This window comes from Hylobates moloch, unplaced genomic scaffold, assembly GCF_009828535.3.
Source record: "Hylobates moloch isolate HMO894 unplaced genomic scaffold, HMol_V3 SCAFFOLD_13, whole genome shotgun sequence".
Taxonomy (NCBI): domain Eukaryota; kingdom Metazoa; phylum Chordata; class Mammalia; order Primates; family Hylobatidae; genus Hylobates; species Hylobates moloch.
The window spans coordinates 52253908-52280965 of record NW_026652288.1 but is presented as its reverse complement, the minus strand read 5'-3'; the positions used below and the strand labels follow the sequence as shown (position 1 = coordinate 52280965).

Here is a 27058-nt window from a genome sequence, read left to right as displayed (position 1 = left end):
TTCAGCCATTAAGTGCTTGAGCCAAGATTCTAAAGCCACTGACTCTGAAATCTATAGTGCTGTCCAGGAGAACTTTCCACGATGACAGAATTGCTCTGTATCTGTGTTCATTACAGGATCCATTAGCCACGTGTGGCCATTGAACACCTGAAATGTGGCAGGTGTAACTGAGGAACTGAATTTTAAATTTTATTTAGTTTTAATTAATTTAAATTTAAATGGTCACATGTGGCTACTGGCTCCTGGCTACTATGTTGGACAGCACAACTCTAAAACCTGAACTTGTGCTACAGTATACAAACAGCATTAACCAAAACTCATGATCCAGTTATTAATTTTGGTTGGACCAAGAGAATTAAAAATAATTAGAACCAGAAAAATCAGAAATAAAAATAAGTAAAAACAATAAAATCAAGAAATTTGTGTCTACAGGCATGAGCATTTGAGCATCTCATTATGTTTAGTAGTGTGTGTGTGTGTGTGTGTGTGTGTGTGTGTGTGTGGTCTTGGGAGAAGGCAGCAAATGTGTCTCTTTCTTTTTTGTTCTCCAGCCTCTTGGCCTGGATTGGAGTGAATATGTGAACACTGTGCAAATTAGCAGTGAGATTTAATTGCATTCATGTGAGAGTGAGATTCTATGGGACTCATTCTTAACTCCTGAGTTGTTACTTCGTGTCATCTTTGGTATGCTATCTCAGAGCCTTACTTTCCTCATCTGCAGAGTTTGAAGAATGTTGTGTGTATCTTGCTTTTTGTACCTATGTTAGGTATCATCATCTACAATCCCAGCCCTTCACTAAAGCCTCAGCATTCTTGACCACGGGGTGGGTCCCAGCTCTCTTGATACTTTTGTGTTTATTTTGTGTTTATTTTGATTTTGCGTTTATTTCTGATTCCACCTCTGTGCCCTAAGTGTGTTCCATTTCCCCACTGAATTGGACATTTCTGGAGAGCAGAGGCTATTTCTCCTGCCCCCTCTGACCTCCCCTGGAGCCCCAGGGCAGGGCCCTGGCCCAGGCACTGGCTGAACATCTGCTCACTTGTTCTTGAAGTCCCCTACCACGTCCTGGATGTTCTTTCACTCCACATCCAGCCTCCCCTACCCTCCACCCAGGCAGTCCAGCTGCTGCCTCATGTTGTTGATGTGGACATCAAACATGGGCTCAAAATTGGCCCTGGTGGTTTTTCGGTCTTGCAGGAAGCTCCATTTAGTCTCCAGGACTTTGTTCTCCTGTTCCAGAAACCACACCTGCCCCAGCCAGAGGTAAGAGACTGAGAGAGCTTCCATTCAGGAGCCTCCCAGAGGGCTCTGGTATATGGGATCCCTAACAGTGCAGGGAGGCTCTGCACAACCTGGACCTCAGAGTCCAGGCGGCAGGCTCTTCCTCCTCTTCCTCAGCCTGGAAGGAACCTGGAACATAGAGAGCCAAGCAGATGTTGGTGCAATGGGCTTGGGGGACAAATGGTTTGGTTTGGACAAGGGAGAAGCAGGAAGAGTCAGAGGGGCTGGCACCAACCAGGTGCATGTGTGGTAATTCAAGAAAAGAACACTCCACCATCATATTACTGGGTGAAGTTTTGAATTCCATTAAATGGGCAGGAGGTCCTTGGCAGAAAGTTTCATATGTCCATGTTCTTTCTGACATGATCTCTCTAGACCTAGAGTCTGGACTCAGTTGCCTATATACTCTGGGAATGCTGCAGTGGGTCACACTGGAGTCGCATTGTGAGGATCCGGGTATGTCCTCAGCCATGTCCATCATGAGCTGTGTGGCCTTGGGCCAGCCCCCATGCCCCTTCCTCTCTCTGCTCTCTCGAGTCCTTTGTGGTCTTGTGCAGCCAATCTGGGTTTCTTGAATAACCCTTATCTCACCTCAGCATGGGAGACAGACTTGGGAAATACACACAATTTTCCCCCTTAAACAAAGTCCCCAGGACAAGGTCTGGGCATTGGGGTCTGGAGCAGACCTGGAGCAGGCCTGGGGGTTTCTGGGCCCCCTACCCACCCAAGCTCTCAGCCACACATTGTGGACACTCCTGTAGCCTCTCATCTGAACTCCCTTCTCTATTCCCAGGTCTTGGGCTCTGAACTCAAAGCCACTAAATTATGCTCCTTCCATTCTGTTCACTTATGATTTCTAAAAATTCATTTATTGGAGATTCAGTCTGTGCCACACCACACGGCAGGTCAGCCACAAGCATGATTTCATTTTATTCACATAATAACTTTGTGAGGGTGGATGATAAAAATAAGGACAATTTTGAATACTTTTTGAGCAGCCACTATGGATAGCTGGTTTCCGTGTATCTTCTTTAATCTGAAATAGCACTACAGGGGTTGCTGTTATGATTCTTGTTTGACAAAGGAGGGGATTGAGACATGCTGTAGTTAGGCGCCTTGGCTGAGGTCACATAGCTAGTGAGCACTGGGGCCATTGTCAGAATCCTGACTCCCGGTCCCATGCCCTGAATCATTGCACCCCACACAGATGGGAAGATCAGGCTCAGAGATGAGAGGGAGCTTGGCCAGTGGAGAAAGCCTGAGGATGTCACTCCAAATTCCTGTCGCTCCACTTCTCTCTTCTCTGGGTCTGAACTCGCCCTCACCCCAACACCAGGGATTTCACAATTGTTCTTAGTGTCATTTCTCACCTTCCTGCCATCCTCCCTCTCCATCCATTCCAAATTTTAGCCCCTGGTTTTACACTCATCTTCCCTCCTGATTCATGGCCTCCTTCTCCCCTGACTTCACTTCCTGCTCCTTCACCCTGGACAAGGGTGTTTTAGAACCCTGTCCCAAGTAGCTCACATCAGTTCCTGAGCTTAGTCCTGAGCATTGAACCTACTCCCTCCAAGCCCACATCGACTGCCCCACTCTGGGTGAGCCCACTGGGCTATGCCCCAGCTCAGGCCTGATGGGAGGGGTCCAGGAGACTGTAAACTCAGGAATGTGGGAGCTTACTGGATATCTCACTTCTGCCTGCAATTATGGGCTAAATGGCTCCTCTCCTTGGTGAAAGCATTGCTCCCAGGGCTGCCTTTTAACTCCTCTTCATGGCCTGTTATTTCTCTGCTGGGTCTGCAAGCTTGAAACTGTCAGGGAACAATCAGCCCCTCTGCTGGGCCACCCACCCAGCGTCAGTATTCTGGAACACTGGTTTGGAATGGGGACGGCACCAACAGAGCAGGGAGGCCGGTCTGGCCTTCTCCCAGCAGCTCCGGCTCCCCAAACAAGGCATGCCAAGGAGAGAGAAAAGGAAGTCTTGCCAGCCCTGCACTCCCTGCACCTCTGCAGCCCGCCCTCCCTTCCTCCCAGCCAGCTTTCTTAGCTCAGAGGTAAGGGGCAAGGGCTGATGCTTCTGAGCACTGCTTGTGTGATCCCCATGCTGGGAGCAGGCCTGGGAGAGGAGGAGAATTGCTTTGGGTCAGTCACCATTCCAAACAGAGGGCCAGACACCAAACAGGTGACACATGCATTTAATAGACACATTCCAGGGAGGGAACAGAGGGAGTGCTCACTCCCAGCAGGCCGCTTATAAACATTATGAGACAGGTGGGTGACAACCTGGCATTGAGAGACTCCCCAACCTCTGCATCTGGAGGGAGGGAGGGAGATGGAGCTGGAGGAGGACTTTCCAGCTGCCCAGGCCTCACAAGATAGGCTGAATGAGAGCCTTGGGAGAGAGCAGGCTTTGGTTTCACATGTGTAGCAGACAGGTGCTGCCGGCAGTCTGGGCACTGTCAGGAGGGAGAGGCTGGCTTAGGCCTGGGAATGGGTGTAGCCAGTACTCCAGGCTCCCAGCAGCACAGGTGCACCTTACAAGGAGACAGGAAGGAGCAGGACCAGGTGTCCAGGTGTGACTGCAAAAAGGCCTCAAAGCAGGGGAGAGGGAGCCATGCAGCTCTCTTAGTGCTTGTAGCTCTTCCGGCTGGAGGATGTGGTGGAGACAAACTTGACGCTAGAACCACTGCCCCCTAGGCCCCGGTTGCTGGTGGCACTGAATCCAGAACCTCCCAGGCCTGCACCCAGGCTATGCCCACCACTGGTAGTGAAGGAGTAGCCGCTGCCCCCACCGAGGCCCAGGCTTCCACCTCCAATGCTGCTGCCGCTTCCATAGCCACTGGATAGAGTGGAGGTGACCACAGCTGCTGGGAAGAGAGGAGGTGTGGTCACATCAAGTGCAAAGAGAAGACAGCTGGGAGTGTCAGGGCCTGTGCCCTGGAGTCCTTGGGTGGGGAGGGGGTGGTCTCATCAGCCAGTAGTTTGCCTCCTTCCAATGTCCCCTGCTTAGTGAGATCACTGCCATATGCCTTGGCCTGTGTTCCTGAGCTGCAGCTCCAGGCAGCCTCTTAGGCTGGAATGGCTTCCTCCTCCCCTTCCAGAACCTACTGGAGCCCTCTCTTCCTGGAAGCAGCTCCAGTCCGCCTGCTTTCCCTTTGATCCTCCTGCTGTGCCGTCTGGGTCTGTCTCCCTCTCTGAGCCTGACTCCAGAGTTTCTCTTCCTTCTGGACGCTTATGGGGGGAGGGGCACACTCCTCTTCCCTCAGTGTCCCCCAGCCCCACACTCAGAATCCCAGAGTGGAGGCTGGAATATTCTTGATGGATCAAGTGACAGATTAACCTGTTGGCCAGTGAACTCTGCCCCCATTCTCCTCCCAACCTATTCCTCTTCTGATTTATAACTCAACCCCTTACACATTCTAGCACCCTACTTTGGGTCCTGCAGAAGGAAAATCAAATTTTAAAAAATAGACTCCGTTATAGCATGAATTGTGTCCTTCAAAAACCTATGGTGAAGCGTTAACACCAGTATCCGTGAATGCAATCTTATTTGGAAATGGGATCGTTGCAGGTATAACCAAGTTAAGATAAAGTCTGTAGGGTGGGCCCTGATCTAACATGACTGGTGTCCATACAGAAAGAAGGAAGACATTCATCTGAAGCCACAGACACACAGGGATCTGGTCATACAATCACAGAGACAGAGAGTGGAGGGATGCAGCCACAAGCCAAGGAACACTGAGGATGGATGGCCACCGCCAGAGCTAGGAGGAGGCTGGAGGGGGGCTGGGCCGCCCATGCTGCCTCCGTGTTCCAGAACACCATCTGGTTTGGAGAGGGGATAGTGCCACCCTGCATGACATACAGAGCAGGAGGCTGGCCCAGGCTCCAAGTTTCAGAGGAAGCAGGGCCCTGCTAACCCCTTAATTTCAGCCTCCAGAACTGTGAGACAAGATACTTCTGTTGCTTTAAACCACCTGTCTGGTGGTACTTTGCTGCAGCAGCCCTGAAAAACTAGTACAGACAATTAGGTGTTTTCAAGAGAAAAGGAGCTTCAAGGTTATGCTTGAAGGCCTGTCCCCAAAGTTAGCTCTGAGGGTCTCTGGCACCACTAGACAAGGACATCAGGGAAGAAGGACACCTGGAGGTTCAGAGGGCTCTGCCTTCTAGAATCATTGGCTAATATAATGAATTGCCCTTATGAATGCCCATCAAGAAAACCAAACTCAAACTCACTTGTAGAGGGTGAGTTGTAAGAGTCATTTCTGTTGCCCTTGTGATGCCAGCACTGAGCTCTGTGAATGACCACTTCTCTCACCAGCACAGGGCTATGCCAGCTTGTTAACACCTCTCCTGTTTTAGAGCTACTGTACCCAACTGGCATATTTTATGCTGCCCTTACTGCCTTGAAAACCCTTGGCATCCTTCTGCAGTTATACTCTGCGGAGTTGAGCCAAGCAGTGGAGCTTCTTCTCAAACTGTTTAGGAGAGAAGCCGCCTAGTTGGCAATGCTCTTGTCTGCAGCATGAAGGCTCCCTTCAGAGGTCCAAGCCAGACCAGGAATTTTCATAAATCCCGTCTACATCAAGTGCTCACCTCTGTGCTAGGCTTGCAGCCCCAACAAAAAGGCAGGGAATTCTGGGAGGTAGGAGATGTGGCCAGGATCTTTTAAACCCACCCAGAACAATGACAACAAACCTCCCATCACCCCTTCTGTGACACCCTCACTCTCAAAGAGGAAAGAACTGTGACATTAGAGACTCCCAATATGGCTTGCTTTTTAAGGGACTCAAAACCTCAAACCTTCTCCAAATGAACGCTGTCTGTGAGATCCCTTCTAACCCTTCATATCTTCACCCTCCGGCAAGCCCACCACATCCCCATCCCCTCTACCACACAACACTCCAAATGGCACAAGAAGTATGTCATACTCACAAATGTTAACTGGAGAAACTCCCTCTCCACTCAACCTGATTGGGAAGAGCGGGGAGAAGGAAGGTTACCAATGTGGCCAGCAGCTTACGGGCCTTTGCAATGACACTTTTGTAATTGTTGACAAAGCATTTAAACATACTTTATTATTTTTATTGCAGAAGTAATGCAGGTTGAAATTATCTGAGAACTAGTAGTATTAAAGATAATATTAATAATCTAATGAATAAAATAAGGTGGAGTTTGAGGTTCACAGGAGCAAAATCTATAATCTCAGAAATACAATTTTTGGTTTAAACTAGTTAGATGCCTTAAGGAAATTAAAAGTAACCATATACTGGCATCAACTGGAAAGAAGGGCCTGTCCTATAATAAGATTTGTCTCTCAACAAGGGACCATTGTCATGCACTGAGCCAGGGCTGAGCTTATTATATATAGGTGTGGACAGGAGTCTGAGTCATAAAAATAACAATAGTAATATCAGTTTATTATTATCTTAGCAACCAAGTAACTTTGCTTTAGCATCTCCAGGACAGAACTGGCATTCATTCATAAACACATACTGAGAACCTTAACAAGAGCTAACAGCTGTTGAGTACCTGTTACTTGTATCACACCACTTAGTTCTCTCAACAACCCCATGAGGTAGGTATTATTCACTCACTTTTATAGAGGGAGAAATGGAAGTTCAGACAAGTTAACTAACTTGCCCATAGTTACAAAGCTGGATTTGAAGCCAGATTCATCTGACACCAAAGCCTATATCTTTGGCCATGAAACTGGATAGCTAACATTTATCGAACATGCTGTGTACCATGCATTGTTCTAAGAGCTTTGTGTGTATTCCCTTATTTTAACCCTTTTAATAATGTGAGAGTTTAGAACTACTGCTATTCACATTTTATTGGGTGAGAACACTGAGAGGTGGAGAGGTTAAGTATTTGCTCTTGGCTACACAGCTCCTGACTGGCAGAGCACAAAGCTCCCATGAAGCTTTGCAGATCATGTAATCTGACCTTTTCATTTTATCATTGAAGAAACTGAGAGCCAGAGAAGGGAGACTGACTTTCCCAAGGTTATGTAGCTACTTAGTGGTAGATCTGTAAGCCCAAATCCTAGGACTGTTTGTTCTCAGCCCATGGCCTTGTAGACCGCATTTTGAGAGCTGCCATGTAACCAAATGTCTCCTTTGGTAGAATTCAGTTACTTAGACCTGATCAGGTTTTAGGTTTCTATGGGGATGCTAACTGTAGTTGCACCTCAAATGATTTACTAGCCTGGAAGGAAATTAAAATTATTTGTTTGCCATAGCCCAATTCTGAACTGCATTTTCTTCCAGGAGAAGAAGGGGCTGCAACAGCCTGAGCCCCTAGGAATGCCCAGGAAGCTGGGGAGAGCTCAACTTGCTTTGAGGATGAAGTTGGTGCATCTACCTCACCTGCATTCCTCGCCTTCCAGCAGCTTGCGGTAGGTGGCGATCTCCACATCCAGGGCCAGCTTGACGTTCATCAGCTCCTGGTACTCATGCAGGAGCCGAGCCATGTCCTGCTTGGCCTTCTGCAGGGCCTCCTCAAGGTCCACCAGCTTGGCCCGTGCATCCTTGAGAGCCAGCTCTCCCCGCTGTTCTGCATCAGCAATGGCCGTTTGCAAGCTGGAGCACTGAAAGGACAGGAGGAAGCCATGAGTCCTGCTGACAGCCCATGGAGGTGTGGTGCTTCTTGGGGAGGAGTTCTTAAAGATGGCAGAAAGGCCCAGAAGAAATGAACATTTGAGGAGCTCTTGGCCTTGCCAAATCTTTACCTGCTTCTTGACGCTGTCAATCTCAGCTCTCAGCCTCTGGATCATGCGGTTCATTTCAGAGATCTCTTGTTTGGTGTTTCGAAGGTCATCCCCATGTCTGCCTGCTGTGACCTGCAGCTCCTCGTACTGAGAGAACCAGAGCAAACCCAGTCAGTGAGTCAAATGCCTGGCCCAGGCAGTTGCTGTGCACACAGACTCACCCTGGGTGCCACAAGCAGGCTCATTCATTCCTGGTCATTCACTCATTCCCCCTGAAGCTTACAGTTTATTGGGGGACATAGACATTAACTGAATTAGCATATTATCAAATGTATAGTTCCACACTGAGATAAGGGCCCTTAGGAAATGAACAGGGTCCTGGGAGAGTGTAATGAAGGAATCTGACCTAGATTTGGAAGTGGGAAGTGGTGATCAGAGAAGTCTCTCCAGAGATGGAGATGCTTGAACTGTGGTCTGAAGAATGAGAAGGAGGGACCTAAGTGATCAGCTGTGGGGGAGAACATTCCAGACAAAGGAAACAGCCTGCATGAAGACCTTGGGTCAGGGAAGGAACATGGTGAGTTCTAGGAGTGAGACAGTGATTTGGTCACTGTCCCTGGGGAGTTCCTGGTCACAGAGCATGCATCCAGACCAACTGTGCCCATGAATTTTGGTAGCCCTCCAAACACCAATGCTGGGGAAACAGGGAGGAGATATGGGGGAATGGTGTGGGATGGTGCAGAGGCTGTGGAAGGCACAATTTTGAAGACTGTAAAAGTATTCCCAATCTCAGGTAGTTCTCAATCTAATGGTGCATATCCAGGACACGTGAATTTAAGAGCAATAATTACACCCTGTCTCCTCCAGCAGACTGAAGTGAAACCTACACCTTTCCCTGACAAAAGGAGATCCCCTGCCAGAGTCAAGATCTGTGGGGGTCTTGAAGGTGCTGAATAGCTCAGGTTCCCGCTTCTAGATATATACGATTAAATGGAGCAACAACCCAACGACATGAGGAATCGTTTGCTATCGATTTCAACCACTTCACCTTGGGGTTAAGTGCATCACGTTTCCTCTCACCGTCAAGGCGCTGCCTCTGCCCTGTGGACCCCTGGTCCCTGCTATCCACCTTCCTTTCCACCACACTTCTGACCAGAAGGGATGAGACAATGTATGGAGCAGGGAACGAGTAGGAACCAGCTTGTAGGTGAGAAGCTGCCCCAAGAGGGGTCTGGATTTGGCAGGGAGCTGGTATCATGGGTCAGCTGTACCCCTCCAAAGCCAAACTTCTTTGCGGCTGTCTGAGCTCTGGGCAGTAGCTGTTTGTATTTATCCCAACCTTCCTCTTCCTGACATAAACTCCCTTGCTTGTTCTTGCCTGCCAGCTCCTTGTTCAGCCTTAAACCTCTCCCCACTCCTTGGCAATCTTTTGTCCCTCACAGCTTCCCAACTGGACAAAGCACCCACGTCTTCCTGGAAGCTTTTTATTCATGCTATCTTTTCCCTTCCATGATTGTCCATTCACTACATGGCCTCCCAGAGCTTGGGTTCTCTGTTTGCAGTTTATTCATGTGCAACCCTGTTACCCTGACTGGCATACAGCAGGAACTCAGAAAATATATAGAGAATAAATAAGTCTTTTAGAAACTGCTTCATGACTGTGTCTTGGTTGTCCTGGTATCTCACCCTGCTCCCACCCAGATCTTGAGGAATGTGGGGCCGGTGGATGCCCTGAGCTCCCAGCACTGGGCTGACATGTATTAGTGTGACATGTATGGCTGGGTTTCCACATGCATTTCAAGGTAAGTTTTCATAGCATCAAAGACATGCCTGCTAAGTTGAAATAAATGAATGTGCTCACACGTTTCCTGAGGCTGAGTTAAGTGATAACGTGGAGCCTCAGAGAACACTAACCTTGGAAACTATCATGGTGTCCACGCTCACCTTGGTCTGGTACCAGGACTCAGCCTCAGCCCGGCTGCGGTTGGCAATGTCCTCGTATTGTGCTTTGACCTCGGCGATGATACTGTCCAGGTCCAGGTTGCGGTTGTTGTCCATGGACAGCACCACGGATGTGTCACTGACCTGGGTCTGCAACTGGGACAGCTCCTACAGGGCAGTAAACTCAGCATCACCAAGGCATAAGAAGAAGAATCTTAAATCTTCATGGTTAACTACCCATCTAGGTCAGGAATCCTTTCCTTAGTATTCCTGGCAGATTCTCCCAGCTATTCCCTAGGTATTCCCATTCATCCAGAAAGATCAGTGTGGTGAAAGTCTTTCCCAGCCTTACTTCTCAAGGCTCCCATCTGTGTGCTTTCCCCGGGCATTAGGGTGGGTAAGCATCCTCTGAATTGGAATTACATATATTCGAATGTGACATGTGTCTGTTCAGTATGCCAGCATAAACGGCTTCTTTAAGAGCATTGGGGGACATCTGGGACACTACTTCCCCCTGCACAGTGTGACTCCATCACTTTCTACCTCTCTCTCCCTTTCCACAGACCCAGGTCTCTGCCTTTGGAGGAGTAGCGCCCAGAATGAGGCATCTTCAAAGGGCAGGAAGCCCCCTGACCAATGAGCTGAGGGGAAGCTTGCCTTTTGTTTTTTTTTTAATGCTTTTCAGGGAAGGGGAAGGGAGCAGGTATGTCTTGATTTCTTGGGAAATTACCCAATGTCCTAGAATTTGGGAATCAGTACTCTCTCCTTGCTAGATGTTGTCCGCCATGGGATGAGGGAGTTCGGGGGAGAAGCATCAGAGCTGGGGTAGTTTAGTATGACAAGGCTCCAAGCAGTTCTCCCTGGTCCCCCTACCCCCCAAGCCCCAGCTTGAAGTATCCAGGCAAGATGCTGGGCAGAGGCACTGAGTGAATGAATGGCACAATGCATCATCCTTTTCTTTCCAGGCTCCAGACCTAGCAGGGACAGAAATACTTGCAGACTCTTACTGCATCAAAGACTGAGTGGAGGAAGTTGATCTCCTCAGGCAGAGATTTGACCTTGGCTTCCAGCTCCACCTTGTTCATGTAGGCAGCATCTACGTCCTGGAACGACAGCACAGGATGCTCCTTTGAGTCTGCAGCCCCAAGTATTTGGTCCAAAAGAAGCCGAGCAGATTTCTCCCCAACTCATCTAGTTTGGATTTTAGAAAACTCTGGGTCTGGGGGATTTGGGGTTGGGGATGGGTAATTACTGAGAACTGGGGGCTTGAATTCCCTGAGCTCACAGAAACCCAAGCAGGGCTAATGGGGCCGTCAACGTAGAGGGAACATGTTGGGAGGTTTGAACTCTGCAGATATTCTCAAGGTTGATGTGACATTTCTTGGGTGGCCCAAGGGCCAGAGGTCAGGTTACCCCACACTCCAGATTCCATTTTAAATCTTCTCCTTTGAGAGAGACATCCCCACTCACCTTTTTCAGGGCTACAAATTCATTCTCAGCAGCCGTGCGCTTGTTAATTTCATCTTCGTACCTATAAGGACAGAGCGGGGGGTGTGCTGTTGAGCAAGTTTGCATTGAACTCTTCCCAGACTGGTGTAGCAAGAGTTAAGAGCCCTCAAATCATTTCCAGCTCTTCTGCTGACCTGGGCATGACTTTGGGTGATTCACTTAACCTCTATTTCTCCCTCCATAAAAGGGGGATAATTTCTTCTGCTAGTTTTTAATAAACTTTTCTAAGAGTAGAAGGTGAGCATGGAACTTAAAGGAATAGAAAAATATGCAACTCCATCTTTTGATAGATATGCAATGCCAATCTAAAATGTTTTTCCACCTTAAGTGTCTACCGAAATCGTGGAGTAAACTTTATCTGTTCAGCAGGCTGTTTCAGGTACATTTTGATATATTTTCACGGAACCTCAGGGTGGCCCCTGAGAAATATGCTTTTTGTAACTTGGGGTAGCTCAAGCCTAGAAATAAGGGCAAGCTGGCTAATGGGTTAGCCTGGGCCAAATCCCTTTCCACTGGATACCTCACCTACTGCAGTCTGGATGATGTGCAGTGAAAAGTTGCCCCCCACAAGGAAAGTCAGATTGCCCTCCTTTAAACTCTTCCTTGCTACCTCTCTTCACTCCACAGTGAATGCCATCCTGGAAATGCAAACCATCTCAATAATTGAGCCCATGTCCAATGGAATTAAACAATATGCTGACTGTGAAATTACGTTATGATTTCTAGAGTGAGTAGCAATGTTTTGTCAGATGATGTTGATATCCCTTTGCAGTCATGTGACCAAATAGGAATAGGATCTTCATCAATAGCAATGCGCGAGATGAAGGTTCTTGTGCTAGCACACTCAGTGTGGTCTCCACCTTGCGGGATAACGGCTGCAGTTCCAAAGCTCCCGGCTGATATCGGCATTTGCTCCTTTGCACCTCTCTGGTCCTCATACAAAGGAGCCTTCGGATGGCTGTGTGTGGCCAGAAGCCAGTCTCCCACTTACCTGATTTTGAAATCTTCCACAACATCCTGCATGTTCCTCAGTTCAGCTTCAAGCCTGCCCCTCTCAGTGGTGACGCTTTCCAGCTGCCGTCGGAGCTCACTGATATAGGAATCAAAGAGGGGCTCTAGGTTCTGCCTCACGGTCCTGGAGCCCTGCTCCTGCAGGAGGGCCCACTTGGTCTCCAGGACCTTGTTCTGCTGCTCCAAGAACCTCACCTGGAGGGAAGAAGAGAGAATGAAACCTTGAGAAGTTGGAAAGGCAGAGTCAGACACTCCTATTAATAAGGGAGAGAAGAAAAAGATATTTTTTTCACTTGGCGCCCATTGGCAATAATGTAACTGAAAACTCCAACCCAAAAGGAGGCAGTCCATGGAGCCACCACAAAGTTCCCTAGGGCTTGCATAGGATTCAGGTAGTGGGGCCTAGAGGCTTCTGTTGGGGAGCTGTTCTTCGGTTAAGTTTCTCAACACCACCTACTCTGGGTTAGGGTAGTTTGCTGAGCAACAACTCTCCTGTAGAGAATCAACAAAACTCTTCCCTTGGTGTTGACTGAACCAGCCCATGTGGCTTGGAAAGAGAGGAAATTTCCACCAGGTCCTGTGGGGCAAGCTGGCCTGACTTGGAAGGGTCTCAGCCCCTGGGAGGCCATGCTGAACGGTGCTCATTCCCACAGTGGGGTCGTTGCATTATTGCTCTTCCCCCATGGGATGGCCCTTCCAAGAGTTTATTTGATCCCAAACCCAAGGGAGTGGATGAAGCCCCTGCTTACCTTGTCGATGAAGGAGGCGAACTTGTTGTTGAGGGTCTTGATCTGCTCGCGCTCCTCGGCCCGCACCCGCTGGATGGTGGGGTCGATTTGCAGGTTGAGAGGAGTCAGGAGACTCTGGTTGACAGTGACCTCTTGGATGCCTCCAGCGGGACACACAGGGAAGCTGGGGCCACTGAAGCCTCCTCCAACTCCACCCCCATAGCCAAATCCACTGTTGACTCCAAACCCCTGGCTGGCCCTGCCACCAAAGCCACTTCGGAAGCTGCTGCCACACCCACTGATGGAGACCCGCTTGGCACCCCCCAGGTTGTAGAGGCTGCGGCTTCCAAAGCTGGCCCCAGCACTGCTGATCCTTCCCAGGCCCCCACTCCCCACTGCAGAGCGGGCCACAGAGACAGAGCTGAAGCGGGAGCGGCCAGCTGCTGGGGTGGTGGCCGAGGTGGTGCTGAAGCCCCTGCGGCTGCCAGACTGGAAGGTGATGGAGGACTGCCGAGACATGGTGGGTGAGGAAGGCTGGCGAGAAGGCACCTGAGGTGGGCTAGTGCAGGCAGTGGAGAAGACAGGTGGCTGGAGAGCCCTGGTCCCATGGCTTTTATGAGCATCCTCCAGGGGCGGGGCACTGCTAGTGGAGAGGGCCTTCTGATGGCATCCCCTGGGCATCCGCCAACCCTGAGCTCACACTCGGCATCCCTCAGGAAATGGTGTAAGGGCCACTGGCTGGTTCCCTGGCACCCCCTCCCCACAACGTGCAAACTCCTTTCCAGTTGCAACTTGATCAGCACATGAGTAAGAAGCAAGTTAATTGCTTTCTGTCATGTGCTAATGATGCATCTTATAAAGGACTCAGCAAACACTGCCTCATTTCTAAACCACTTTCTTAGGCCTGGGACCAACTCCCTCCTGTCCAAACATCTTGTGTTAATACAAGCCACTGTACTTCACTGTTTCCTTGGGGTGCTTCCTATTCCCTAAGCATTTTCTCAGCAGCTACTGCCCAGTTCCCCAAGCCCCATCAAGCTGTCTTTCCAGACCTTGAAGGTCCTGCTCTGTAATCATCTTCCTTAGGAATCTACCCCATTTTGATTGCCCCTTTATTCTGCTCTTAAGCTTCTGTGTCTATTGTGTAGGTCACACATGGTTTTCTGGAGTGTGTGTGTGCCTGTGCCCTGCCCACTGCAACATAATGTGACTCTCAAGGCCAGCCAGTGCTCTGTCTCCTGGGAAGAGAGGTTGTTGGAGGAGAAAGACTTGGGTTTGAATCTCAGACCTGCTCATAGTTGTGGGACCTTGAGCAAGCCATGAAATTTTTCTGTGCCTCAACTTGCATGTCTGTAAAATGGGGTTTGTGATGAATATTCACATGTGAAAACTTTTGCAATGCCTGGTATATGTAAGTGCTGAGTAAATGTCTATTGAGGCTTCCCTCCTTCTGATACAATCAAGTAATATTAAGGAAGTGCCAACCATGTCCATCCTGTGACTAGTCCTATGGGAATTCAAAAGAAACATAATGCACATTATTTATCTTCAACAAGCTCATGGTCCTGTTGGGAAGATAAAACTGTACAAGACGGTGTACCATGAATCATCACCTCCAAGCTGCATTTGAGGCTGCCTATCCCAGAAGTCTCCCAGGCAGGTCCCTCCTCCTGAGGACCAAGAATTCCTAGCTCTCCAGTCCTTCATCAAAAGAGCTCCAACAGCTGCACCTAGCAGAGGATCCGTTCCTTCCCTGTTTCTCCTGTTAACCTTGTAGACTGTGCCCTACATTCTATATTAGTCTACAAACCACAAAGACTTCAAGGCACCTCATCTGTCTGTTCTGCATCTCATTGCCCCATCTCTACCATGGGAAGAGTCAAACCAAAACATTGCTGAATCTTCTTCTTTTTTTTTCTTCCTTGAGACAGGGTCTCACTCTGTCACCCAGGCTGGAGTGCAGCGGCTCAATCTCGGCTCACTGCAACCGCCTCCTCCTGGGCTCAGGTGATCCTCCCACCTCAGCTCCCCGAGTAGGTGGGACAACAGCCATGGTCCATCATGCCCGTCTAATTTTTTTACTATTTTGTAAAAACTGGGTGTCGACATTTTGCTCAGGCTGGTCTTGAACTCCTGAGCTCAAGTAATCCATCCTCCTTGGCCTCCCAAACTACTGAGATTATGGGCTTGAGCCACGACGCCTGGCCTGAATCTTCTTTTATCTTGCTGCCTGCTTTCCTCTTGCTGCGGTTTTGAAGGCTGGGAGAGTAAGAGAGGAATTAATCAGCATTCAGTCTCCATTTCGTGGACGAGGGCATTGAGCCCAGAATGGTTAACTAGTCAGACAGACCCACAAGAAGCAGAGCCAGATTCCATGGTCTTTCCACACAGGTGTCCTTTTAGGGGCACGCCGGTAACCGACCATTTGGCAGACGTTCTCACCTGCCTGGAATGGCAGCTTGGCACTTGGAGCAGTAGTTCTTTGTTCTCTAAGCTGTTTCCTCCTTGGGGCTGAGGCCAGGGGGTAGGCCTCTCCCCCATCTAGAGATTATTTGGGAGTCTCAGTTTCCACAGGAAAGATATGAATCACAGCTTGTGTTGATACAGGCCAGGAAGAGCAGAGGAGTTCCCTCACCTGGCTCCGTTGCCAACCCCAGCCAGGGTGGTGCATGGTTCTCAAGTGGAAAGAATAATTATGTTTGTTTTCTGTACTCTTCATTGCATGATAACCTGGCCCCCAGAAGAAAGGACACTTGTTTCCTGAGCCATACTAAGCAAATGCTTGCAGAGCTTTTCACAAAACAAAGGCCTTGGAGGGTCCAGGCGTGGTGAGTGGCTGGTCTGGCATGTCCACGGGAAGGGAGGTCCCCAGCCTTCTCTCACCATGCTTCCCACATGGGAAGCAGGCTCCAGGCTGCCTTCCCTTCCAGCCATTCCTTTCTTTCCCATGTCCCCTGCTGGGGCCCTCTTCCCAGGCACTTCATCTCATTCTGTTTCTGTTCTGGTTTTTCTCAGCCATCACCTCTTGCCTGGGGCTGCTCATTTATTCTTTTCCTCCTTCCCCTCTAGTTTTTCCAGGACTGTTGTTTCTGAAGCTAGACGGTCTTACTCACAGGCTTTGCCGAGTTAGATGGAAATAGAGAGATCGTTCACCTCCCTTCCTCTTCCACTCCCTCTTCTGTGACCTTTGACCTGCACAGTGACCTTTATCCTGGTGGTCAATATCTAGAAGAGTGCCTGGGACACCTGGCCTCCCTGGCAACTTGTGTCACCACCCTTTTAAAAATCTCAAAACTCATAGATTGTTAACACCTTCTTCACTTTCTGACATTTTTGTTTTGTTTTTAACCTCTTTGTAATTCTGCTTACAACTTATCCCTAAGAAGTCATCGAAGATGAACTGGGCCCAGCACTACCCCTTAACGCTGTTTCCCTGGAGTGCCTGCGTCTGGCATGCCCTTTGATATCTTGGTTTTCTGGTGGTACGAGTGTTAGTCCACTTCTGAGGGTTGGGCGTTTTCCTCCCAGCTCTGACTAGCCTCTTAACCACCCCAGATAGAATTGTGGTAGAAGTTTGTGTGATTCAGGCTGTCTAATTTAAAGAAGAACTACACATTCCTTTCTGTTCTGCAGTCTTTCTGCAGCCCTCTCCAGCTCTGTGTTATTGGGTCTATCTGAGAGGAGTTTTCTTGAGTTTGGAGGAGTGCTGGATTCAAGGGCCATGGTTTGTGCTCTGGTGCATGAGGCTGGGAGAGGGAAACTCTTCAATTTCCCTGTTCTCTGCCCATCTTGCTCAGGGTGATCTCTGTCATCCCGGGAGGAACACTAACGTCCTTGGCAGGTGGTGGATCCCAGGAGGTGGGGCCAGGTGGCGATCAGGGCTGTGGAGGAGGAGAGGAAGTGGGTGGGAGATGCGTCTTCCACAGATGAGGAGTGGGGAATGCCCCAGAGAGCTTTGGCTTCCAGCCAGGCCAGGGCCAGGGCAGGGCCGCCAGGGCTAAAGACCATGGGGCAGCAGGGTTTACCTCCCTAGAGCAGGCTGGCCTGAATCATAGAGCTAGGGGCCTGCGCACAGCATCTGAGGACCTAGGCCACAACCACCTACCCCCATTTCCTCTACTGCTAGACTTCCCAGACTTCTACTCTCTGTGGAGTCCTGGCTTTAGTGAGTAACTATTTATTAGCATCTATAATATGCCAGGTACTCACTGTTCTAGCACAGGAGATACAGCAGTGAAGAAAGCAGCCACAACTCCCTTCCCTCCTGGAGCTTATATGGAAAGAGGAGGGGAGTAGAGGTGATTTGGAGAGGCAGACACAATCCGGGTCTCCCAGCTGACACTCCCAGGGGCCGAGTGTGGAGAGGGTAATTCTGTTGTGGACACTCCCAGGGGCCGAGTGTGGAGAAGGTAATTCTGTTGTGATGCACCTGAGACTGGCCAGAAATGCTTTGCCGTCTTCACTATTTGTGCTAGGGTGGCCGCACTTCCTCAATGTTTGGTGTGTCTAACAGGTACTGCCCAGCCTGCCTCAGATCCTCCACCTCACAGCCCCTTTTGTGCCTGTGGTCAGCAGCAATAATTGCTCCCCAAAGGGCACTAAAGGTGCCAGCTGATCTGAACAAACTGCCAAGGTGCAGGACTTGAGACGTCTGCTTGCAAATGGCCACACTCACCTGATCCGCTCCTGTCCACTGCCAACTCAACAGCAACTTCACATGGGCCCAGATTTGATGGGCAGACGTAGAGCCTGTGCAGGTAGGCAGACAACTTCCCCTTTCAGTCCATTTCAGCAGGAAAGTGGTGTGCTCTTTTTATTCAAACTCAGGCTTAAGAAAGTGTGATGAAACTGTCCTGTCCCTCCATAATCCAGCCCTTCAGACGCACCCAACAGATGTGCACGTACAAGGTAGACACACAGACACTCTGTCTTCACAACATTCACAAAACAGCGATCTGCACATGAGTGTGGTGCTGCCTGGGTGTGTCAGGATACAGAAGTGAAGGAGCAGAATTAGTCTTTAAAGGCTGGAGGAGCCCTGGAGATGAGGAAACTGGGGTCAGAGAGAAGAGAACTGTCGAAGGCCACACAGCTGTTTGGTAGCTGGGCCAGAACTCCTGATCCCTTCTGCTGCCCCACATTAGCCCCGAGGCTTCTCCGTGTTAGAGAGCACAGCAAGAAACCTCCCTGTTGCCTGAGAGGCACAGGTGGGGCCCTCCTGGAATGAGGGTGTTGGTGAGATGCCAGCCTCTCAGGGGCCCTCCCACGGCACCCCAACAGAAGGAGACTGAATAATTCCAGGTGTATCTTGGCCGTTCATCTCCAACTTTTTTTGTTTTTTGTTTTTTGTTTTTTGTTTTTTGTTTTTGTTTTTGAGACAGGGTCTGGAGTGCTGTGGCACAATCACGGCTCACTGCAGCCTCAACCTCCCAGGCTCAAGCTATCCTCCTACCTTGGCTTCCCAAAGTACTGGGACTACAAGTGTGAGCCACTGTGCTTGGCTTCTTCGGCCACTTTAATGGCCTCGTTTGTTCCCAGGGTTAGGATGCTTCCTCCACCAAATCTCTTTGTGGCTTGTGCTGGGGAGAAGCTGCCCCACAGGGAAACTGCAGGGAGGGAAAGTGGGAAGAAATGGGATGCCGCTCCAGCTCTTCCTCAGGGTGGGGACCCAGAGGCCCTCTCTGAACTGAGGAGCACAGGACCTAGAAACCAGCCTGGTGAACACTGGCATGGAGTTTCAGCCTGTGGGTGCAGGCTCAGGGGCTGGTGATCCTGGCACGCTGTGGGATGCTGCTGAAACCTCCCCAGTGTCACCAGGTCTGGAAGTTGCTGTGGAGGGTTCGGGGTGTTTGTCACCTGATGGGAAGTCCGAGCTGAAAGCAGCAGCCTCACCCTTGTGCTGGGCTTGGCACTGCCTCAGTGTCTCTTGGACACTGAAAACTTGGACATCCTGAAAACTCTTCCCTCTTTCTTGCTTGCTAGCCCCCTTCCCTCTCCCAGTTATATCTGAGAGACATAGCTGACCTGAGCCTTCAAACAAGCTGCCTTTGCTCAGCATTTATTCTTTCAAGAAGTATTTGTTGGGGACCTATGACACGTGAGGCACTGGGATGCAGCACTGAGGGAGGCAAAGTCCCAGCATGGTGACAAGGAAGTGGGTCATTAAGAGAGAGTGTCATTTTAGGGGTAGGTGCAGGGTGTGCACGGGGAGCTCATGATACCTGGGAGGCCATCTCCCCATCGGTGGCCAGGCTGTGGCCATGCAGTCTTGTAGCCAGGCCTTTGCTGTTCACTGCAACTCCAGAAAAGCTCAGGAAGCACACTTCATACAGATCCCATATTTCATGGATGAGGAGTGTGAGGCCCAGGCCTGACAGGAAGCTTAGAGTAAAACTGCAATAGGACAGTTGTCTCCTGTCCCCCAGAACAGTGTTTGCTCCATGCCACACTGATACGTGTGCTGGAGCAGATGGTAAGTGTTCTCCATGAGTTCCGCCCACTAGGGGCTTGGGCTGTGGGGAAGATAGAACCGACACATGTGAAGCAGGCATCATGTAAAATGGTATATAACAGAATTTAAAAATATAGGCCAGGCACAGTGGCTCATGCTTGTAATTCTGGCACTTTGGGAGGCCGAGGTGGGCAGATCGATTGAGCCCAGGAGTTTGAGACCAACCTGGGCAACATGGCAAAACCCATCTCTACAAAAAATACAAAAATTAGCTGGGCATGGTGGTGTGTGCCTGTAGTTCCAGCTACGCAGGAGGCTGAAGTGGGAGGATGGCTTGAGCCCTGGGAGGTTGAAGCTGCAGTGAGTTGTGAATGTGCTACTGCACTCCGTCCTGGGTGATAGAGTGAAACCCTGTCTCAAAAATAAAATGAAATTCAGACTGTGAGTGGTGCAGTCTCTGGATGGGCCTTGAGGGCCTTAGAGGATCCTTGCTCTCCTGCTGGCTCCAGATGCCCCATCTCGGGCACACACAGGAGCACGGCGGGAAGTAGCGCTAAGCACAGGAGGGGAGGCCGAGGTCGTTGGTTGAGTCTAAATATTTCCCACGGATAAATCAGAGTGGATCCACCCACAGACACTTCAGATGGGATCACTGAATGCATTCCTGCCTTGTCTCTGTAAAGCTGTGTCCGACATGAGGCATCCAGGTGATGCATTGTTTGCTTGTGTGTTTCCATGAATGAGAGCTTCTGTAGCTGTGGAGCTGTGTTTTCCATGATCCTGAGAGGGCGGGTCCCTTGGGCACCCAGTCTTGGCCCAGGAATTCCTGCCTCATTCTGAGGTGCATGACACCCAGCTGACCTGTAGGCACTAAATCAGCACATACTGATGATGAGGATGGTGACAATGACAAAGAGGTCAGGAAACTGAGAGCCATTATGCTAGGAGTGACTGACTCAATGTAAATGGAGAACAGAAACCTCTTCCTGCTCTGCTTTAAGAGGGGTAGATATTTGAAAGCTCCAACTCAGAGGAAAGTAAAATTAGGGCCCATGACTCATTCTTGCTAAAAAATCAATCTCTTTGAAGGAGGACTCAGCAGAGGGCTCTTCTAATCAGCCAGCTCTCATTGTGTGTGTTCAGAGTGCAATTGATTGACATGTCGCTTGCAGGAGGGTTTCCAGGGTGTAAAACCAGATCTATTACCAGGATGTCATGAGTAAGATAGTTCCCACTGAACAGACCAGGGCTGTGTGTGTGATGCAGGTTACATCTGAGCGGCCAGGACACCACTTTCCTCCCTTCCCAGAAAAGGGTAAAATGGCTTAGAAGGCCCACAGGCAGATGCCAGGATGACCTCTGCACGATCCTATCTATGGATATTCTGGCTGTTCTCCCATCTGGCCGTGAGGGAGAGGAATTCCTTTTAAAGGAAATGCCTGAAAGTGCTTTTCATTCACCCCCCAGCACTGGTTTATTAAGCAAGAGTTAGTCAACCTAGGGAGAGCCCAGAGACTAATGAAAATGACCAATGAATTGGGAAACAGAGGTGGGAGCAAAGGGGAAAGGAACTATGACAGGAGACCAATGTTTTTCTTTGTTGTTACTGCTCTTACCATCAGGGAGTAAACTTAATTGGCAAGAAATATTCCATTAAGGACTTCTATGTCGTACTGGTGAACAGAAAAATATGCTTCTAAGGGAAGTTGTAGAGATTTCTGTAGATTCTTCCTGGAATGATTTAGGGGGTATGATTCTGCAATAAATGGAGGTTTTAAAAAAAATCTCTAAGATAAGCATCTATACTCTCTACCCTGATAATGCTCTTTAGGCATCATGGTATTTTACGGATTTAGGATGGAAATAGGGTTTCCCTGCATCTTTCAAAATTTCTCCTGGAAGGGACATACCCACAGAGCCCCTCTGAAGTTGGACCTGCCATTGCTCGTGTTCCTTCATTCTTTGCATGCATTGCCCTTGCCTCTTGGTTTATGTGGAGTGTGTGTGCATGTTCATGGGTATAGTTCTGGCTCTGCCAGGTGAGAGGGATTTTTCAAAGGTAAGCACATAATTCAGTTGAATTCGACATGCATCTGATAACGTACCTACCCTCCTTTAATTTGTTCTGAAGTATTCAGGACCCTGCTATGCCACAGGTAATCTTAAACTGTATTGCTGAGTGACTTTGCTGGGTTGCTGAGTGACATAAGGCACCTATGAACAAATAATGAACTTTTGAAGACATTTTCCAAGACAAAGGTAACACAGGCTAAAGACAGTCACATTTCACTCATCGCTTTCTCATCACCAAGGAATGAGCAAGAAGTCAGAGTAGGGGAAATAAAGCTTCAGAGACTAGCATAGGCTCCCAGGGGGAGGAAAGACAAAAACAAAGCTTGGAGGGAGTCCAGAGCTGGGGGAGGAGAGAACAGTCAGCTGAGCACGCTTGGAGGAAAAGCAGGCATTCCTCTTTTTCCCAATGCGGGCTGGAATTTCCAGGCTAAAGGGCGAGCATTGCACTGGCCGATGTCACCGTCCAGCAGATGCCTAGTTTAGGTGAGGAGCCAGCTCTGGCATCTCCTCTTAGCACCCAGAGCAGTAGCTCCTTCACTAGAGGGCAAGCAAAGCAAGGAAGGACTGGAGTGGTGGGGAATGCGGTCAGTCTCATCTTGTTCACGCCGGCAGAACTCTCCCTCCCTCCTGGGGCCAGAGCGGGAGGTGATGGAGCCAGATTCCCTGAGTAAGACCACACCTCCCTAGGAATGCAGAAGAGCAGAGTTCCTAAAGTGAGGCAGGTTGTTCCTTGGATCCTGGCTCTGCCTCTTACTCGCCAAGTTAATTAACTTTTCTGAGGCTTGGTTTCCTAATCTTTAAAATGAAGATAAAGTTTAGCAAGGCGATCGGGTACAAGATCAAGGTACAGAAATCAATCATTTTCATGCATTACCTTTCAGTAATTAGAAAACATGATGGAGAGAAAGGAGTTCTAACTCGTAACACAAAAACTCTGAGATAACTAGGGATACCTAACAACAACAACAACAACATAATGCACACGAATAACCAGAAAACATTGAAGACAAACAATGAGTAGGACTTGCTGTATAAGAAACCAACATGTAAGTAGCAGAGTGAATGCCACCAAGATGGCAGAATACAAGGTAACCTGCTCATATCCCCCCACAGCAAGAATTCTGCACCCAACCACAGTCCAAAGTCTCTCTGCAGGTTCAGACATCATTGCACATCCTTGAGCATCGAGGATGTTCACGGAAAAGACCTCACCAAACGGACAAAACAAGGCACCAGAGACTGACCCTAAAGTAATCGAGAAACCAGCATGTAATATAAAGGTCTAGTAATCACAGTGGTGTGATCAGACAAAGAGATCAATGAAACAGAAGAGAAAGTGCATGAATTCAGCATGTAATAAAAGTGGTATTTCAATGGGGGAAAAAGTAGGATGTTGATCTTTATGTAGCAGAAAAGTATGAAAATGAAAATAGCAATTACCCAAATTCACACTCCTCAGAGTTAATCACTATTAATATTTTGTCCTGGCAAGATGGCAAACCAGCTGGTGCTGTTATCTCCCTCCCACAGGATGAATCCTGAGAAATTGTAGAAACACATGAAAGGCACGGATACTAGGAACTATGAACCAGGACCTCACAAATGAAGACAACCCAGGGGCACCCAAGTCTGTTTTGAGCTGATGTGGGTTGGGGCAGATGAGTAGAGCTAAGGCCTGAGGTAACAGTGAGGGGGTGGTTTGGAGGAAGGGTCTTAAGCTTGGTCCTTGCCTTTTGTCTGCCCCTTACAGGAGAAATCCAAAGCAGCAGTCCAATCACCTGTGTCCTTGTCTGTGGTTCAACATAAAGGAGGTTGACTTCATAGGTAGGGTTGCTAGGTTTAGCAAATAAAAATACAGGATGTGTAGTTCAGATTGAATTTCAGATCAGCTACAAGTTTCTTTTTAGTTTAAGTATGTTTCATACACTATTTGGGACATACTTAGACTATGAATTTTTGTTGTTTATCTGTAGTTCAACTTTAACTGGGGTTTGGGTGCAGTGGTTCATGCCTGTAATTCCAGGACTTTGGGAGGTTGAGGTGGAAGGATCACTTGAGCCCAGGAGTTTGAAACCAGCCTGGGCAAATAGTGAGACCCTAACTCTACAAAAATTACAAAAAAGCAGAAATTATCTAGGCATGGTGGTGCATGCCTATGGTCAGAAGTACTCAAGAGGCTGAGGCAGGAGGATCACTTGAGCCTGCAAAGTCCAGTCAGCAGGGAGCCATGATTGCACTACTGTACTCTAGCTTGGGTGACAGAATAAGACTCTGTCAAAAAAAAAAAAAAAAAAAAAAAACACAACAAATTTAACTGGGCTTCCTCTATTTTGTCTGGACAACCCTATTCACAGGTGACTGGGTTGCCTGCTCCACGTCTCAAGCCAGTTGGCATCTAGCTGGCCTCTCAGAGCGGGTAAGCATCTAGACTTCACTTGAAGGTAGTGAGGGACACTGCCAGTAGCCTGCTGTCCTGGTGCTTTTCACCTGAGGAGGGAGAATGACTTTGCCTGGCACACTGGGAAGTTGTCCTAACAGCTTTTGGGACTTGAACAACATGGCAGTTCCTACACTCTGCTTCCACCATGCCTTTGACTTCAAACCCTAGACTGCAATGATAGAAAGGGAGGGGGTCACTAATTCCCCAAAGTCTCCTCCAGCTCCAAAGCTTCTGCTAATGACCTGCTTAGTGGCAAGACCCTTGCCCACCCACAGACAACCATGGGAAGAAGGCCAGACCTCAACTACAGTAGTGACGCATGCGAAAGAGTCTCTGCTATGGCATCTAATGGGCAAAATATGACCATAACTGAAAGGGTTATTGTTGTTCTTCTGGAAGTTTCCCTCACTTTGTATTCTTCTGCTCACAGATAAGACCTGATTAGCCAGTTTCTAGAATAAGCTTGTGTAAACATGGCCTAAAAGATAGTCTGTTTTTGTCTAAAAGTGAAAATTACAACCCTGATGTTGATATCTGGTCAATTTGCATGAACGTCCAACCATCAATTTTTGCTTGTCAAAAGTATCATGAAAGTTTACAGTTAAAACATGCATGGTTTTTGTTTTGTTTCGTTTTGTTTTTGCATCCTATCATCAAATGAGGAACTCCCTTAACCTTCATCACCCAGGCTGGAGTGCAGTGGTGCAATCATAACTCACTGCCGCTTCAGACACCTTGGCTCAAGTGATCCTCCTGCTTCGGCTTCCTAAGTAGCTAAAACTACAGGTGTGCACCACCATGCCCAACTAATTTTTTAGTTTTTTGTACAGACAGGGTCTGGCTATGTTGCCCAGGCTGGTGTCACACTCCTGGGCTCAAGTGATTCCTGCCTGAGCCGCTGTGCTCAGCCCCCATGTTGATCTGAGTGTCGTCTGTCAGCATGGACCATGTCATTTCATGGACCATGTCATCTTTGCCAGCAGCACCTCAACACAAACTCTCTAATTTTATAAAGAAATTTTATGAATTTATTTTATCGACTTTTTTTTGACAACTTCACTTTTTCTAAGAGTCGTTGAGGTATAATGTACAGACAGTCAAAGTCACTGTTTTTAGGTGTACAGTCATAAACATTCTAACCAGCCTTTCCCAAGATAAGTTCTTGTTTTCTTTTTTCTTTTTTTTTTTCAGATGGAGTTCTTGCTCTGTTGCCCAGGCTGGAGTGCAGTGGCATTATCTTGGCTCACTGCAACCTCCGCCTCCCAGACTCAAGTGATTCTTGTGCCTCAGCCTCCTGAGTAGCTGGAATTACAGGTTCATACCACCATGACCAGCTAATTTTTGTATTTTTAGTAAAGACAGGGTTTCTTCTTGTTGACCAGGCTGGTCTCAAACTCCTGACCTTAAGTGATCCACCCGCCTCAACCTCCCAAAGTGCTGGGATTAACAGGTGTGAGCCACCAAGTCCGGCCCCAAGATAAGTTCTTAAGTTCAGCCCACGTATCTCTGAATTGTGTCAAAACCATTCCAACACATATGGCACTGCATGGCTTTAAATCCATACACTGAGATTTGAGGATGCTCCTTTACTGTATCTATTAGTTTGAATGGTGGATTTTAGAAGTTTATATCAGAGCAAGCATTGGCGGCAAAAGTCTTAATAATCATAGAGTTGGGTCAAGCACCTGCTTCTTACCAAGTGTTTCTGATCTGCAGGGTCAGTGCAATGTTCCCCTGGTGGTGGGGAGCCAGGGAGAGAGGGAGTCTCAGAGATCAGTGTGGGGCCAAGCCACCAAATGATGGGGCTGAAAAATAAAAAATATAAATGAATCTTAGTTATCAGATTATGCTGATCCAGATTCCAGGACTTAGCTTCCCTTTTTGTTCTGATGCTTTCTAAAAGACTCCATTTGTGGAAAAAGTCCCGAGTGGTGAGGGCTGAGTAGTTGGTGATTGTCCACTGGAGTGTCCGACAGAATCACATAATGTTGACTGATGGAGTAGGCTATGGAGGAGGAGCTCCTGACTCATCCTCCATGATGACTGGTCAGTGGGGAGAGGAGCAGTTCCCCAAAGATGAGAAACCATTTGTGGGGTGTGAATGTTTCTAAACCGGGATGTGGCAGCAATACAAAATGTTGACATTCTCAATCTGCTTTATTCAACAGAACAAAAGAAGGCAAAGAGAGCAGAGAAAGCAATGCAGGAATGCAGACTGCATCAGAAGGTACATCACATGCCATTCAGGGACACTGCAGGAGAAGATCAGGACAACTGATTTGTCAGATGGGAACTCCTGAGTGTAGCTATAATGGGCAGGATGGTTAGCAATTAAAGAGAGGACTCCTCGTCTGCAGCTGGACCTAGACTGAGTTTCAGTTCTTATGGGGATATAGGTCATTTTCTTCTCAGAATTATGGCAGACTCAGATACCTGTAATAATATGGGAACTAAAAAGGACATTTGCATGTCTGAGTGATGATAACTGTTGACTTGATGGTGAGCAACAGGAGCTCAGTGGAACAGGTATTGATGAGAAGAAAAGTGAGGGCATCCCAGCTCTACCTGGGAGGGCAGGGGAGACTGGAGGCCAGGGGAGGACAAGCAACCTGAGGAGAGGGCTCTGCAGCCAGAAAGGGGCCTGAGAGCTGTGGGACTGAGAGCAGGCGGCAGCACTTCAGTGCCTGTAGCTCTTCCTGCTGGAGGAGGAGGTGGTGGTGTACTTGATGGTGGAACTGCCGCCTCCAACCGAGCTGAGGCCACCCCCAGTGGCTCTGCCGCTGCTGGAACTGAAGCCACCTCCAACGCCAAGACCACTGCCATAGGAGTAGCTGCTTCCTCCACCCAGGCCTAAGCCACTGCCGACACCGCTGGCACCGCCATAGCCACTGGAGACGGTGGACTGCACCAC

The 27058-nt window shown here is 48.8% G+C and overlaps 2 protein-coding genes across 2 annotated transcripts in view; both read right to left on the bottom strand.

The window, feature by feature from the left end:
* Positions 1-3461: 3461 nt before the first annotated feature.
* Positions 3462-13770, bottom strand: KRT75 (keratin 75). The gene is made up of 9 exons (XM_032173675.2): positions 13205-13770; positions 12436-12650; positions 11406-11466; positions 10943-11038; positions 9939-10103; positions 8016-8141; positions 7654-7874; positions 6218-6252; positions 3462-4146 (listed from the first exon to the last, which is right to left on the bottom strand). The coding sequence occupies exons 1-9, from the start codon at positions 13700-13702 to the stop codon at positions 3908-3910; spliced, it is 1656 nt and encodes a 551-aa protein (XP_032029566.2). The 5' UTR covers positions 13703-13770; the 3' UTR covers positions 3462-3907.
* Positions 13771-26824: 13054 nt separating this feature from the next.
* LOC116481044 (keratin, type II cytoskeletal 5) overlaps positions 26825-27058 on the bottom strand; it is a 28644-nt gene continuing 28410 nt past the window's right edge. The window contains exon 9 of the mRNA XM_032173673.2: positions 26825-27058. This exon is cut by the window's right edge and continues 16 nt beyond it. Coding sequence (XP_032029564.1) covers positions 26825-27058 — 234 coding nt within the window.